Below are 17112 nucleotides of genomic sequence, written 5' to 3' on the forward strand. Positions count from 1 at the left end.
ATATTTTACAGCTCTCTCTCTCACTTTGCTGATTTTTTTTATATATATATATATTTTTTACAATTGTTAATTGTGATTGCAGATACTTGTACCTTATTGTTTGTTCTCTCTCTCTCTGCCACAATCTTATTGATTGTATTATTATGCTTCAAGAGGAAAATAGCCTGTTATCCCATTCTCATATTCTAGTATACTAATGAAAAAAGTTTATTAAATTAATTCATTTTAGATATGCTCCCTAGTGGCTGCTCACCCGCGCCCCCACCAGTCAATGCCACCAGTGTGCCCCCTCACTACAGACCTCATGACTACAGATCCCATGACTCCACTGCAGTAAAGCTGTAGGCTAAGGGATGTAGCAGGCAGCTGCTGATATGTTGGTGTTGTCGTAGTAGCCGAAGCTTGTATTGCGCACATCTAACATATACTAACTGACTAGCTAGCTATATCTTATCTATATTTTCTAAGGGAGCTATCAAACCAAACTGAGATCGAAAGTAGCTACAATTGGTACATTTTCGGAATTACCATTTCCTGTCATTTTGATAGGCATTTCCTGTTGCGAAATAGCTAGGTAGCGGTTCGTGGCAGTAAGCTAGCTGACGTTGGCTAATTGGTAGCCTAGCTAGCTAGATGATAAATTGTAGAAGACTTGGAAATAATCATTCTTTGCTGGACGACATTGAATATGGAAGGATCGTGTAATATTGGCACGTTTTACCGGGGATATATTACAACGGACATACTTTTTACAGGATAACCTTAGCTACATGAAATGTCATAACGTTAAGCTAGCCGCGGAGATGGAGGGACCCACAACCCCCTGAATAGCTGCACTGATGGAGAAATGTCCTCCTCCAAGATGAGCAAGTCAAATACTGCACAAGGTTTAGCGGAATTATATTAGCGTCTATCTTATCTCTTTAGCTATATTAGTCTGTCAAGCAAATGGGAGACTGGTTATTCGGAGTTAGCTCATAATTGACAGCTAACGTTAGCTGCTGGTGAATAAATCACTGCAGTTTTTGGCATCTGCAAACAACAAGACTGGCTTTGTCAGACAAACCTTAGGCCTTGTCCAGAAAACAAAGTTAATTTGTGAAACTGACATCGCTGGAAATAAGGACATTTGAGCTTTCTGCATCGTCATTTGAGCATTCTGCGTCGTTTTGATTGAAGTGAGGATAATATTTCCTCATCATCTGACTGATAGTTATCATGAGGAAGTTCTTTGATTCATCTCGTCGGGAGTTGGTCAGTTCAGGACCTGGTTCTGGAGGAGGTAGCAGTGGATCCAGCCATGTAGGTGGCAATTTAATTGGACGTTCATGTACTATAGGGCGGCACCAAGTCACTATTGAAGAAACAGTGGCCGAAGGTGAGTGAGATGTAGGAATTGAGGCTTGTCTTTTGGAAATGTTTTGATGCCCATGCTGACTGAGAACATGAAATGTGACATTTCAGTCAGACCGCAAACTGCCACAATGTTTGAACATTGATCAGTCATTACCAGTCAGGTAGCTGCTACACGAACTGTGGCATGATGACATTCAGTACTGCTTAAGCCAGAGGCAGGCCTAGGTTTCAGAATGATATGGCTACAGTTGGCTATGTCATTGGCAGACACACATATTTGTCAATTTTTCACTCAATGCCATGATGTAATCCTATTCCTGACACTTGAATATCGGACACACCCAGCCCAATTACCATTTCAATGTAGGTGGATAAGCAATTCAAAGGTGCCATGCTGTTTGTAGTTTTCCAGTTTTGATGATCAAATGTAAGGGCTGCTGCCTGACAGTGATTAATCTGTCGCGTGACTGACAGCTCTGTCGTTGTTTGAGCAGCAGCTTAATTTGGTAAATCCGTTGGCAGGAAATCCCCTTACATATGAGGCGCTGATTAAATGTACTCAGGGACAGTCTGTTTTGGGTGTTGTATGATTTATTAAAATGTGTGACCATGGACATGAGAAGAGGCTCATTTTCAGGTACTGAAGAGCACTGAGAGATGTCTGGGGTGTGGATGTATCTGTAGGCCTACTCTTAAACAAGTTCATTGGGGACATTAAACCTGGTATCTTTGTCCTTTTGACAACCCAAGACCATACAGATCAAGTTGCTGATCATTTGGATATCACTTGGGTACTTGGTAGTGAAGTCCAAAGAACCTGCAGATAATGCCTTGATGTGAGGAAGTGATGTAATATTAGGCTAATACCTGACTCCCTGTGCAAATGGTAAAATCACCTCTCAAAACAGTATATTTTTAACCTTAAGCAGCCATCTTGTTCAAGTTTATGTAAATTCAATCAGTTCTTGAAATGAAATAATTCAAGAATAGAAAAAATGAAATAGCCTTTAAAAATGCCAAATGCATAGCCCAAATAAACACAAATACATTACAATAATTGCACATCTCAATTCTCAAATTTATCCCAACCCTTGTTACCATACAACCTTCTTCTCTTAACCTGCTACTCTATATCCCCAGGTGAGTATGTGTGTATGTGGCTATGTGCATGTTAATGTGAGTGTGTAGAGATATGAGTGCTGCATGCTGGGAAATTGCAGTGCCTGCATTATCCTGCTCAGTAGAGTCATTTGTATGGATTGTTTTCACTGGTAGGGTAATGATGTAGCCCTGACATCTTGCAAAAGTAGTTTACTTTCCACAACCTTCTTCTTAAAGACTGCAATTTTGCTCTAACAACCTCGGTTCATCATGACAATAATGGTCCTATCACTTTTTCACATTCAACGCTTTTGTTGGTTACGAAGGCAAATTGCATCTCATGATTTCTACCTATTCTGTCCATCCTTCTGAAGCGCTGCTTTGCAGTGTACACTGTTCAGAAATTGAGTCTAAAACATGCTGAATAGAGAGCGAGTCAGTGTCTTGCATATTGTTGAAGTAGCCTATCCCTGCCCCAGTCTTATTTCAGCAACTAGCACTGCAATCCTGTATAGATCTGCACAGTACACTGCAGTTTCAACACACTGGAATTGAACACCAGTATGGTATAACATATAGCCTAGATAGGTTATCAACATTAGCTAAAGACAGTGGATTCCTTGCTAAGACAGTTAGGCTAGATAGGCCTTCAGTTTCCCTGGGGCAATGCCATCATGGAGGCTTGAGTTGCACTGAAAGTCAGGAATTAAACATGATGCCACTAAGGCAGTTGGCAAAAGATGACTAATGATGCTGTTATGGATGCTACTCCAGGGTTTCTTTATGTAATTCTATGTGCTACGCACACTATATTATGGATGCTACATTTTATCGAATGGTTAGGCCTCTTCGATTTCTTTACTCATATCTTGCATTGTCTTCTAATCATATTGTTTCGTAATGGGATGCGAATCACCATTTATAAGAGTATTTATTTAATATTTGGTGTGACTTGCTTCAGCAGTCACATTCTCAACCTTTCACGCTTGTATCCTCATTCATTTCAATGGTGGAATACAGGCTTCAACATACTACACTGAAATCACTGCCACAAAACTTTCAGACTGTTCAAACTAAAACATTTAGAGAGTTTAAAAACACATATGGATTATGATGCTGTACTACTCAATCTAGCCTACTATGCTAACCCACTATAATCCGCTGTAATAACTCCACACCTACAAACCACCCAAAAATAGGTCACTATAACTAAACCAGAGCCTATGAAAACCCTATTGCTACAATACCATTACTACAACTACCACCATTACTTCTGCCCGTCACTACCACTACTGGGTCGTTCCATTTGATTTCAATCACATTTTGACCACGCCCCTTTGGATTTGAACAACATTTCCATAAATATTGGTCCATGGTAGAAGTGGTCAGAAAGTAACTTTTTGGACCTGAAAGCCAAAACATTCAAGAATGTTGACACATTTAGCATACCATACCATGAGACATGTCTTCATCACTGGAAAATATTAACCCTCTAGTTTGATATCATTTAAAAGCAGGTGAACTCCTAGGAGTAAAGGGAAAGGGGGATACCTTGTCAATTGTACAACTGAATGCATTCAAATGAAATGTGTCTTCCGCATTCAACCCAACCCCTCTGAATCAGAGGGGTGCGGGAGGCTGCCTTAATCGACATGCATGTCATCGGCAACATTGGATGGTCAGTTATCATGGTCAAGTCATATTGACAAAGTTGTTGTGAAGATGGGGAGAGGTATGTCTGTTAAAAAAATATGTTCTGTGTGTTTTTACACACAGATCAACTGTACAAGTTGTTCAGGCTCTGGTCTTGTTCCATCTTGATTACTGTCTGGTAATATGGTCAGGTGCAGCAAAGAAAGACCTAGAAAAGCTGCAGCTGGCTCAAAACAAAGCAGCACGCCTTGCCCTTAACTGTACACACAGAACTAACATCAACAATATGCACGATAGTCTTTCATGGTTGAGGAGAAATTGACTACTTCTCTTCTAGTCTTTTTAAGAAAAATATGTGTTTAAATGCCTAACCACTTGTATAATCTGTTTGCATACACATCAAACAGACATAAATACCCCACCAGACACGCCACTATGGGTTTCTTCACGGTACCCAAACCAAAACAGAGCCATCACGTCATGGAATGCTCTACCACCAGAGGTTACTCAAGTGACATGACCATTTAAATCAATGATGGGATATGGGTGGACTGGTGGCCATTGTGAGTGTACCCATAGGAGCAAAGCAGGAAGTAAAAGCAGGAAGTGTACCCATCAATATGTGCTGTGATTTGTTGATTCAACTCAACTGACATTACAAAAAAAATTCCATTGCATGAGCCACATCAGTTAACATAATCTGAATGAACATTCTATACCAGGCAGCCATTGCGAGTTTACCAGTCATATTGCCCGGGCTAGAGATTCCATGCCTGTTCAATTCATTCTATTTCTATGTTTGCTGTTGCTGCATATAGGGGGGTGTTGCCTAGGCAACTGAAGACTTGTTTGCTACAACACCCTGCTTATTTCAGCAAGGAGCAACAAAGTTTCATCATGTTGTAAAGAGTCCATTTTTGTTACCACACAAACAGACTCAACCGCACCAATGCTCAGCTGTACTGTCTTTAATCAGCTGTATTTAAAAATGACAGTTTATTTTGTGTAATTGTGCCAGCCCTAGCACAGAGTGGTGTTGCCAACACGTCAGACTTCCAATGGTTGCTTGCCTCCAAACACTGTACCTTAATTCAGTCTCATTCACTCTCTCTCTTTCTCACAGGGGGGTTTGCCATCGTGTTCCTGGTACGAACCAGCCAAGGACTCCGCTGTGCCCTCAAGAGGATGTATGTCAATAATGAGCACGACCTGCAGGTGTGCAAGCGAGAGATCCAGATCATGGTGAGTAGCTGTGAGATTACCCCACTCCCACAGCATGCTTGAAGGGGAGTTGCTCTGTTTATTATTCTCCTCTGCTTACATGAAAACACAGGAAGGCCCGTGAACTCTGCACTACATTATTTATCAGTTACATTTCCCCTCTGGGGACAATCAAGTTGAACTTGAACTTAACTGGCATAATAATGTTCACTCTGTCAATGTAATCCGGTTGTGCATGTGCTCTTGCAGAAGGACCTGGTCGGCCATAAGAACATCGTTGGCTATCTGGACTCTAGTATCACCACTTGTGGAGGAGGAGATGTGTGGGAAGTGCTCATCCTCATGGACTACTGTAAAGGTGCGTGCTTACTGAAGGGTCTGCGTTCAATCAAGTGTAGTTGAAAGACAAGAATAAAGCCAGGCAACTGTCACTCCACATGAGGGCGCTCTCTGTCTAACTATTAGTCTAACTTCCATCTAGGCCACGGGTGTCAAACTCATTCCATGGAGAACCTAGTGTCTGCGTGTTTAGTTTTTCTTTCTTTCAATTAAGACCTAGACAACCAGGTGAGGGGAGTTCTTTACTAATTAGTGGCCTTAATTCCTCAATCAAGTACAAGAGAGGAGCGAAAACCCACAGACACTCGACTCTCCATGGAATGATTTTGACACGTGATCTGGGCCTACCACTGGTGTGGGGACTTTGTTGTTGTACTTGTCTTTGCATATCATTTGAGTTCTGCGCTGCACCAGGTTTTTTTCCATCGTGAATGTATGTTATAGGCATAGTAGATGTACAGAAAGTGTAGAAAACATTAGGGACTCCTGCTCGTTCCATGGCACAGACTGTCCAGGTGAATCCAGGTGAAAGCTATGATCCCTTATTGATGTCACTTGTTAAATTGACTTCAATCAGTGTAGATGAAGGGGAGGATACAGGTTAAAGATGGCGTTTTAAGCCTTGAGACAATTGACACATGGATTGTGTATATGTGCCATTCAGAGGGAGAATGGGCAAGACAAAAGATTGAAGTGCCTTTGAACGGGGTATGGTAGTAGGTGCCAGGCGCACCGGTTTGAGTGTGTCAAGAACTGCAACGTGCTCGATTTTTCACGTTCAACTGTTTCCTGTGTGTATCAAGAATGGTCTACCACCCAAAGGATATCAAGCCAACTTGACACAACTGTGGGAAGCATTTGAGTCAACATAGGCCAGCATCCCTGTAGAACGCTTTTGACACCTTGTAGAGTCCATGCCCCGTTGAATTGAGGCTGTTCTGAAGGCAAAAGTGGATGCAACTCAATATTAGGAAGGTGTTCCTAATTTTTTGTAAAGGCCCCTATTGCGAAGTGGTCATTTTCGATCAGTGGTATTCAAAGTTGGGGTCGTGAACACTAGTGCGGGCGGGGGAACTGCAGTGGGGTCACCCCCAAAAAAACATCAAGAAACATGTTATTTTATACGACAATATACAAAAGTTTTAGAAGAAGATGCATTTGAAAAATAACATTTTATTGAATATTTTGGGGAGGGGTTCTTGAAAATGTAATGAATTGAAGGTTATTTGTTGATGTAAAAATATGAATTTACCGATTTTATGCTTGTCATTTAGATTTGGGGTGAGGTTTGGTCACGAGAAACTCTTGTGGAAAGAAAATGGCGTCCCCGCTGAAAAAGTTTGAACAACACTGTTTTAGATGATCAAGAGACTGAGTGTCTGAGTGAAAGATGGGTGTACGGAGGAACCTTGCTAGCTCCATACCCAGTGTGTGTGTTCAGTAATGAGACTGAGCGATGTATCTCTGCAGGGGGCCAGGTGGTGAACCTGATGAACCAGCGTCTGCAGACAGGCTTCACAGAGGCAGAGGTGCTGCAGATCTTCTGTGACACGTGTGACGCCGTGTCTCGACTGCACCAGGGCAAGACACCCATCATTCACAGGGACCTCAAGGTGCGGAGGAATAGAATCCTTCTCCTGTGTTTTCTCCCACCTCCTTACGCTGCTCCCACTCCCTCTGTCTCATCTCGTTCTTGGTTTAGTCTTCCTGTCATATAAATAATATATACATATACATACACACAGTGTCTTCTGGAAAGTATTCAGATCCCTTGATTTTGTTCTACATTTTGTTAGGTTACAGCCTTATTCTAAAATTGATTAAATTGTTAGTTTTTTCCATCAATCTATACACAATACCCAATAATGACAAAGCAAAAACAGGTTTTTAGAAATGTTTGCAAATTTATAAAAAATGCAAATGGAAATATCACATTTACATAACAATTCAGACCCTTTACTCTGTACTTTGTTGAAGCACCTTTGGCAGCGATTACAGCATCGAGTCTTCTTGGGTATGACGCTACAAGCCTGGCACACCTGTATTTGGGGAGTTTTTCCCATTATTCTCTGCAGATCCTCTCAAGCTCTGTCAGGTTGGATGGGGAGCGTTGCTGCACAGCTATTTTCAGGTTTCTCCAGAGATGTTTGATCGGGTTCTGGCTGGGCCACTCAAGGATGTTCAGAGACTTGTCCTGAAGCCACTCCTGCGTTGTGTTGCCTCTGCTTAGGGTCGTTGTCCTGTTGGAAGGTAAACCTTCGCCCCAGTCTGAGGTCCTGAGCGCTCTGGAGCAGGTTTTCATCAAGGATCTCTCTGTACTTTGCTCCGTTCATCTTTCCTTCGATCTTTATTAGTCTCCCAGTCCCTGCCTCTGATTAACATCCCCACAGCGTGATGCTGCCACCACCATGCTTCACTGTAGGGATGGTGGCAGGTTTCCTCCAGACGTGACGCTTGGCATTCAGGCCAAAGAGTTCAATCTTGGTTTCATCAGACCAGAGAATCTCGTTTGTATTTTGGCAAACTCCAAGCATGCTGTCATGTGCCTCTTTACTGATTGGTGGAGTGTTACAGAGATGGTTGTCCCTCTGGAAGATTCTCCCATCTCCACAGAGGAACTCTAGAGCTCTGTCAGCGTGACCATCGGGTTCTTGGTCACCTCCCTGACCAAGGCCCTTCTCCCTCGATTGCTCAATTTGGCCGGGCGGCCAGCTCTAGGAAGAGTCTTGTTGGTTCCAAACTTCTTCTGAATACTTATGTATATGTGATATTTTTGTATTTTTTATTTCATACATTTGCAAAAATGTCTAAACCTGTTTTTGCTTTCACATTATGGGGTATTGTGTGTATATTGATGAGGGGAAAAAAACAATTTAATCAATTTTAGAATAAGGCTGTATAATAATAAAATGTGGAAAAGTTAATTGTTCTGAATACTTTCCAAATGCACTGTATACCGTTCAGCAGACACTTTCATCCAATTTACATTGTGACTCATATTTTATCCTTCTCTGGCTTTGCTTGACTTTTCTTCTCTTTTGTATCTCTGCAGGTGGAGAACATCCTGTTACATGATAAAGGCCACTATGTGCTGTGTGACTTTGGCAGTGCTACCAATAAGTTCCAGAACCCACAGATTGAAGGAGTGCCAATAGTCGATGATGAAATAAAAAAGTTTGTGAACTTGCGTAGCTTAATACATACCATATGCTGCCTTTTTATTTCCTTTGATTTGAACATATATATTTTTTTACAGCTGTAGAAAAATACAGTTCCGAGGAATATAGGCCTTTTCAGCCGAGCCTCGTCAGAGGTTAGCCTTGTTAGTTCAATAAGCATCATGGTGTTCTTTATCCTCCTTTTTGTGGCCTTGTCCTATTCTCTCTCAGGTACACCACTCTGTCATATCGTGCCCCTGAGATGGTAAACCTCTACAATAGCAAGATTATCACTACTAAAGCTGACATATGGGTGAGTGGATGTTGTATTTTAGATCTAGGCTTTAGTCATGGTATCAGTGCCAGCTTCTGATTTGTATGGGGCTTTTTTACAGTCCACTTTGTAGCATATCTGTCACAGAATGCTCATGAAACTAAATGAAAACTTCAAGCTAATATTTGGTTTAGTTAGTACAGTAGGAAGTTAGAAGAGCCATATTTGTGTGGAGAAGCCTTTTCCCTTCAGGTTTCTCGAGGCATTTGGGTGTTGGCTCTAGATGGTATGTAACTTTATTATTGTGTGTTTTCTCTCCAGGCGATGGGCTGTTTGCTGTATAAGCTGTGCTACTTCACTCTACCCTTCGGGGAGAGTCAGGTGGCCATCTGTGATGCCAGCTTCACCATTCCTGATAATTCCCGCTACTCCTACAACCTGCACTGCCTCATCCGTCAGTATTCCACCACTCACTGTATCTGCTATGGAAATTAGTGTAGATTCTACAACGCCATTCCGTATTTTATGAGTCCTGTACTACATGTTATCTCCTTATCTAACCATGCTTAATCTATAGGTTGTGGGTTAGTCAGGGTGTTGCTTTTCTCTCTTCTGGTGTGGTTCAATTGGTCTCACTTTTTTCTCTCACATTTCCACCTCTCCTTCTCACTCTGTTGGTGTTTGTCAGGGTACATGCTGGAGCCCGACCCTGACAAAAGGCCTGACATCTACCAGGTGTCCTACTTTGCTTTTAAATTGGCTCGTCGGGACTGCCCTGTTCAGAATGTGAAGGTCAGTCTCTCTGCTCTGTGGTCAGGGTGACCTCTGTAGGGGGGTGACTTTTTCTAGTCTGTATGTCTGTCTCTCTCTGCTTGGGGAATAGTCTGTGGATTGGTCTCTAACGGGCTCTGAGCCAGAATTACCAATGTTCTATTCAGTCCATGTCCTGATGCTATTGAATGTGCTTGTCATCTGTTGTCATGTGGTTCCATTCCCTCCTAAATATAAATGTACAATACTTTCCTCTCTAATCTACCCCCATATAGAACTCTCCAATTCCTGCTCAACTCCCTGAGCCAATCAAAGCCAGTGAGGCAGCTGCAGCGAAGAAGAGCCAGAGCCAGACACAGAGTAAGGCTAGGTAAGTCTGTGTGCTGGTGTTTGTCATACAGGGGGGCTGCCTGAGTAATCTTCTGGTTGTTGTCGTTATACACACCAGTATTAAGGCTAGTATCCTTATTTTTTGTCAGTTGTGTGTTCTCTGTTTTGTTTTGACATCATTCATAAGGTAATTTCGTACCATTGACAAGTTGACCACCAACTCTCACCTTTGTCCCCCAGGTTGACAGATCCTGTCCCCACCACTGAGACCTCCATCACGCCGCGGCAGAGGCCCAAAGCTGGCCATGCCCAGCCCAGCGCTGGCATCCTACCCATTCAACCGGCTGCCCTCACCCCTCGCAAACGGGCCAATCTCCCTGCCCTTCCTCTAGGTCTGTACCAACCGGCCACGCTGCTGTTGTACTGCAATTAGGCTAACATTGGTTTATTTGGAAGCATGTTAGGTACTCAATACATGCACAGAAGCGACTGAGGTAGATTCTCTACCCCAGGCCGGAACTTACTTACTAATCATTTGTATACTGCAAATTGACCGCAAGAAGCCCAAACAGATACAATATTTGAGTCAGACATAATCATTTAAAACCTTCCTTACACCAGCATACGATCACGTATACCTCTCTTTATTTTACATTTTGCAGGAAGAAATCTCTTTACATGCACCATCTTGTTTTCAAGAGTGTCCAAATGAAGAAAAAAAACAAATACTTGGTAACAAGAATAATATGGCAGCTACTGTATAATAACAATAAATTAATAATGTAAAACTTGCATAAAGTTATACAACTACTAGGCCTAAAACAAATAAAAACTACAGATATAACTACTTATACAACTAATAAAACTAGGTACCTATAATACTGTATATTGATGCATACATATTTACAAATATCTTCATGTTGATGTTTCTATTAGTAAAAAACACTATTATGAGTGTGGAAGAAAAAATCCCAAATTCAAATCACTTGGAGCTGATTTTCCTGGTGTTTTTACACTTATGTCCAACAAGGAAAATCCTCCTCACCCTTTTTGTTTTTGCTCAGAACCCTGCTCTACCCTAATGGCAGCATGATAAGTTGGACAAAATGTAAGTAGATGGAGGACATTGAGCACTAGCCACGATAAATAAATGACTGCATAAGTGGGCATGTACCAGAAGAAGCTAGGTAGCTCACATAGAGCTGAACCTGAACTGACCTGAAACATACTTGTTTCCCCCCCACTTTTGATAAATCAACAATATTCTCTTAAGGCTCAAACTGCTCAGAACATTCTGCCAAATTTGGTTGAATTATTTCTCAAATTAGATCCAAGTTATATTTAGTAGAAAATGATCGGTCTCTCATTAGAAACCAATGGAGAGAACACTTGGCTGGTCTGTTTAGTCTGTCTCTCAACACTCTCATCTAATGAGGTCTTGCCAGAGAGTTGCCGTGCTCTGATTATTTTTCCCGCCTCTAACAAGACTCACTGCTCTAGAGCAGAATGACGTCACTTTGTTTTTGTGCTACTTTTCCGCCAGTGATAGACAGGACACTGGAGAGTTGTGTACTTGTTTGCATTTTGATGGGGAATTACCTTAACTCAATTATTTAACCAAGCAGAGCCAAGCCACTCACTGCTTATGACACCTGCCATGTCTAATTATGTTACTGTATTTCTCAACAGGGAGGTAATGCAGTTAACAAACAAAATAACACTTAGCAGCCAATTAATTTCCGTATCTATTAGACCACATTACCATGGCAGCAGCATTCTGCAGATTGACCATAGGCTAAGCTAATTCCCTATAAATCCTATAGGACATTAACTGTCATTGTTGCAAAAAAATATTCCCTTTCACCAATTACACTTCTTCTCAATGACAACTCTTCCATCAACCGTATGGTTTGCGGGAAGTGTATATGGCAGCCGAAAAGATGGCTGCGTTACATTGGCAAGAGTCTCACTCTCTGCCATGGCATCAATGGGGGTGCTTTGGAAATTGCTTACATGGAACTTTCTCTGTCCCGTATGCTTGGTGCTAAAGAGACAAATGTTGAGCTGTGGACTACTGTTATTGAACAAATAAGATGACTGCTATAATATCTGCAGTAAACGGGGTCCTGTGGGGATGGGTGGGGGTTTAGTCTTTTGTCCTAACTGTTGTCTTGTCTGTGTACCATTAAATAAACAAATGTAAATACATTTAACGTAACCTTTAACGTAATGTGTGACGACAACATTTTATGTATTAATATAGCATGAAAAATATATTTGAATTGTTTCATGGCTTGTATAGTAACCAGATTCTGTACTCCTTGCAGGAGTCAACTTAAACCTTGCCCAGCAAGCGGCAGCCCTCCAATCACAGAAGGCACAGACCACAGCTCCGCCTCAGCCAGTGACCGGCCGTTCACAGAACCCTCCTAGTCAGGCCACACTTCAGCTGGGTGGAAAGCCCCAAGCTGGTGCTCAGCAGAAGCAGGTAAAGCCAGGCAGCCACCCACAGCCATACCACCCTGCATCCCACTGCTGGCTTGTCTCTGAAGTCAAGCAGGGTTGGGTCTGGTCGATCCCACTCTTAGCAGCGTTGGCAGAAAGTGGATGTTGACTGTTCTCAAGGGATACAATGTCTCAGAATGAGTGCTTATCTAGGATCAGGTCACCCCTGTCCATGATGTAATCTTATTTATTGTTATTTAAAAGGAAAAACTGATCTCAAATCAGCATTCCTGCTCTGAGAAGCGACCACAGATACTGAAGATTTCTAATGTGCATTGTAATAGTTGTAAGCTTTCTGGTGCAATAATAACCACCAGGTGGGTGCTTCCATGTTGGTGGTGGCGTCACCAGGTGAGTTTCCCCCATAGTGCTCTGAGGATCTGGAAGTTATTAAAGAATTACAGTACCAACCAGTCTTTTTTTTTTTTTTTTACACAAATGTGTTAATATAATTCCTAAAAAACGATTTGAATGAAAATGTTCCTCTTTACACTCTAAGGGGTCAGGAAAAATGTATTTCAAAGAAATGTAGAAAATGTGTAGGATTTTGTTGCTTAGTGAATTCAGGACACTTATACCAGCTGTAAAATACCTTCTGTAAGACGAGTTGCTGCTCGGGTTGGGTTATTGTTCAGTCGCCCCTTGTATAGTCTGTGTCATGGAACAAGCTTAGATAAGGAGATAAGTCAAGTACAGGAAACTTTTGACCAAACAGAGAAGAAGCGAGCATTAAAGAGGAAAATGGACCAAAGACGGTACCACACAATGGCTCCCCTTTACATTTTCATGAGATGACATGTTTTACAGTCTCCGATTTATAACAAAGACACAAGCGATGTAGTAATGTGTCCTTAGTTTTTAGGTAGGGAAGGCAGTTCTCCAGTATTATATGTATCGTTCTGAACCCACGATAACAGCCACATGCATTCTTAGTGGCACGCTATGTTGTCTGTGTGTAAAGCAGCTTTGTCTTCGTTGTCATGGTTTGTTGACGCTGTGTGCTGTCGTCCGTCTTTGTGTGGTAGCTAGGGCAACTGCAGCAGCAGCCAATCGCGGCAGCAGGAGCAGCAGTCACCGCAGCAGGGGGAGGAGTCCCACCTGTGCAGGCCAAGACTGAGGCCCCGAGCGCCCCACTACAGGCCGTGCCTCCCTCGCTGGCCAGTCCCATCCCCCAGAAGGCCCAGGTCCCGTCTAGCCCAGCCCCACCCAAAGCCCCAGCACGTCGTAAGCAGGCCGGCCAGAGCCAGGCCCAGCAGCAGCCAACCGTTCAGCCCACTCCAGCCCAACCTCCGGCTGCACAGCAGCCTACAGCTCAGCAGCAACCAGTTCCTCTACAACCAGTTGCCCAGCAACCAGTGGCCCAGCTAGAAGCGGACCAACAGCCACCTGTCCAGGCCCAGTCCATCCCTGCTAAAACCAGTCAGAACACAGCTGAGACAGAGACGGTAACATACCTGCAGCCTAAAACGAGTCTGCTCCTTGAGCTGTCAAAGCCTGCTTGAAAGTGACATCAGGCCATCCGTTGTTTCACCCAGACATCCATCGTCAATGGCAATGCCATCAGGCTTCATCGTTTTCTTGTCTTTTCAGTTTTGTTAATTTGAGTGTTGTTCTCTTAGTTCCTTAAAACCCCCTGCGAAATCCATTGTGATCCTTGTGAATGTTTGAATTATCCTCATTTCGGTGTGATAGACTCTTGTTTTACCCATTTCTTTTCACTTTAATTTGTATTATTTTACTTTGTTCACCTCATTTTATTTTGTGTTGTATGTATTTGGCATTGACAGTTATTCATTAGTGAGTGCGTTTAGTTCTTTAAAATGAGTCTCCTCTTCTTCCCCCTATTTGTGTTGTTTAGATGATCTGTTTCCTCTCTCTGTCACTCCAGACTTCTCTTCCTGCTCTGGCCAAGACCCCGCCCCACTCTCCAAAGGCTGCAGAGCGCACCCCGAGTGACTTTACCCAGAATTCGGTCGGTGGGCTACCTAGAAGTGACTCCACCCAGCCACTGCAGGAGGCCACAGCAGAAGATGGCCTCGACCAGTTAATGTAAGATATGGAGAAACGACGTCATCACCTGAAATATCAGCCTTAATTAAATATATTTCGTTTTGAATGTGTAATAACAAGTTAACCTGTTCCGGCCTTTGTGTGTTTTTCCAGATCTATTGGTACAATTCCACCCAATTCTACCCAGTCCCTTCAGCAGAGTATTTGTGAACCTGCCCAGGATGGCAACTTTGCTGCCTTTGCCCCTTCCCCTGCCTCTGCCCCTGGCCCTCCCATCGGCTCCCTCAGTCAGCCCGCCTGGAACCCTTTTGGTGATGATGACTTCTCCAATCTCAGTGCGGAGCATCTGATTAACAAAGACTTGGTTGTCGAACAGGCTGATGGTAAGGCTGTGCGCGTGTGTGAAATAATGGGTTCATAATTCTAAGAGATGGGCGCTAAAAGTACATTCTTCTACCTAATTTGTAAAATATCCTCCGCTATAATAGTATTTCCAACCAGATAAAGCTGCAGTATAAGTTACTTTGTCTCTTTCGCTGTTAGACGTGTCTGCAGAGGTGGAGACGGCCCCCACAGAGGACCTGATACCTGGCCTGCTGGAGGTCTCCACCCCTTGGGAAACAGCCCCCCAACCTGCTGGTGAGACCCTTCTCATCTCCATCACTCATATCTCCCTACTGTATATCTCTCAGATATTCCCATAGCTCCTTTGTTCTTCCTATAGCAATCACGTCCTCCATCCATTAAACAGCTACAGTGACATACCCATAGAAATCCTATGAAACGCTGTTCTATGCCTTTCTATGGCATTAAGGGAAGGGAACGCTGTTGCTACCCAACTCTCCAGACAAGGTGCATGAAATGAGGAGCAAACTGAAGTGAAAATTCAGCAGCTCTTGGAGGACAGTAGAAGTTGATAAAAGTGCTTCTATATTCCTGCTGAGTGAATGGTCCACTCTGTGACCTCATCAATGGCCCTCTGAGCTCTAAGACATTTCTATCTGAAAGCTTTCATTAACTCTGTATGCTCAAATCTCTAGCTAGCCATTTAATGGGACCTCTTCACTGAATAACTTACCAAGAAAATACTGTCTCTTTGCCTTGAGCTCTCCATGCTCAATCATCTCTACTTCTAATCAGACGGAGATGGATATGTCGTACTTTGTGTATCTCTGAAGTGTTCATTAGTGTGTCTGTTGTTTTCCCCCGCCTTGCTACTTACTGTAGAAGTAGAGCAATCTGAAGACCTCCTTGGCCTGGATACAGGAGAGTCTTTGTTGACTGTTCCTGTCCCGTTCAGCATCCTAGCACTCTCAGACACTCCAGGTAAGGAAGTGTCCTTTTCTATTGTGTAATAGCACACTCCAAATCACTTAACTCGCGTATCAACATGACATACTGTGATGCTGGCAATCTATTGCCAACGTTAAGACCAGAATTAGGGTGCTTTCGTAAATTCAATCTGGGAATCTACCTTAAGTTCAGAGCTCTCTGGTTTGAGAGTGCCAGAGCACAGAATAGTTAATGAATTTACAAACAACATGTGTCTGTTGTTAGGACAGGTGCCAGTAAACATTGACACTAAACTGAATTCAATTGTTGCCAGTAACACCGTTACAAGGAATAACCCACTAGGGGCGGCAGGTAGTCTAGTGGTTAGAGTGTTGGGCCAATAACCGAAAGGTTGCTGGATCGATTCCCCGAGCTGACAAGGTAAAAATCTGTCGTTCTGCCCCTGAACAAGGCAGTTAACCCACTGTTCCCCGGTAGGCCGTCATTGTAAATAATAATTTGTTCTTTATGGACTTGCCTAGTTAAATAAAGGTTACATTTAAAAAAATAAAAATAAAAAAATAAATAAAAATCTATAATAATAATTACATAAACAGTCTACTCGCTATGGTGAGTAAAATGGTTGGAGTGATCTCGCTCTGTGTGTCTAAAAGTAGCTAGCAATCTAGCCAATGTTCGCTAGTTAGTTTCGGTGCTTGACTGCTGTTGTGAGGTCAGAACACTCTGATCAACCCTACTCCTCGGCCAGTGTCTCCAGTATGCACTCTGATCGCTCCGAGAGCGAAACGCTCTGAATTTACAAATGGCCCAGAGCTAATTTACAAAGGCACCCTTGGTATCCACACACAATTAGTGTTCCTTAGTGGTCATGGCAACCCTGGACTGTTCCACTTAGTGGTTCTCAAAAACCTTTCAACGCCTCCTCTTTTGTTGATTCAGCCTAAAATAAAGCCCAAAATAATGCAGCACTTCAAATTGTAACATGGCATTTTGCTCTAAGGAAGCCAAAGTACTGCTAGTCACGTTGCTAGCAATGATGTACAGTGCTCTCTCTCCCCCCAGTTTAAGGGGCTGTAGTGAACTTGTTTTGGCAGTCCACTG

At 42.8% G+C, this 17112-nt stretch overlaps 1 protein-coding gene across 4 annotated transcripts in view; it reads left to right on the forward strand.

The window, feature by feature from the left end:
* The first annotated feature begins 415 nt into the window (after positions 1 to 415).
* LOC120025900 (AP2-associated protein kinase 1-like) overlaps positions 416 to 17112 on the forward strand; it is a 28966-nt gene continuing 12269 nt past the window's right edge. The window contains exons 1-16 of one of the 4 annotated variants that reach the window (XM_038970614.1): positions 416 to 1378; positions 5234 to 5352; positions 5581 to 5689; positions 7141 to 7283; positions 8723 to 8844; positions 9060 to 9141; positions 9424 to 9556; positions 9791 to 9894; positions 10149 to 10243; positions 10444 to 10595; positions 12531 to 12691; positions 13734 to 14153; positions 14597 to 14757; positions 14872 to 15101; positions 15262 to 15357; positions 15946 to 16044. In XM_038970614.1, the coding sequence (XP_038826542.1) occupies positions 1219 to 1378; positions 5234 to 5352; positions 5581 to 5689; positions 7141 to 7283; positions 8723 to 8844; positions 9060 to 9141; positions 9424 to 9556; positions 9791 to 9894; positions 10149 to 10243; positions 10444 to 10595; positions 12531 to 12691; positions 13734 to 14153; positions 14597 to 14757; positions 14872 to 15101; positions 15262 to 15357; positions 15946 to 16044 (2386 nt within the window). In that variant the 5' untranslated portion in view covers positions 416 to 1218. The remainder of the gene's footprint in view (positions 1379 to 5233; positions 5353 to 5580; positions 5690 to 7140; positions 7284 to 8722; positions 8845 to 9059; positions 9142 to 9423; positions 9557 to 9790; positions 9895 to 10148; positions 10244 to 10443; positions 10596 to 12530; positions 12692 to 13733; positions 14154 to 14596; positions 14758 to 14871; positions 15102 to 15261; positions 15358 to 15945; positions 16045 to 17112) is intronic. The other 3 variants (XM_038970615.1, XM_038970616.1, XM_038970617.1) reach the window with 3 other exon arrangements.

This window comes from Salvelinus namaycush, chromosome 31, assembly GCF_016432855.1.
Source record: "Salvelinus namaycush isolate Seneca chromosome 31, SaNama_1.0, whole genome shotgun sequence".
Classification (NCBI taxonomy): Eukaryota; Metazoa; Chordata; class Actinopteri; order Salmoniformes; family Salmonidae; genus Salvelinus; species Salvelinus namaycush.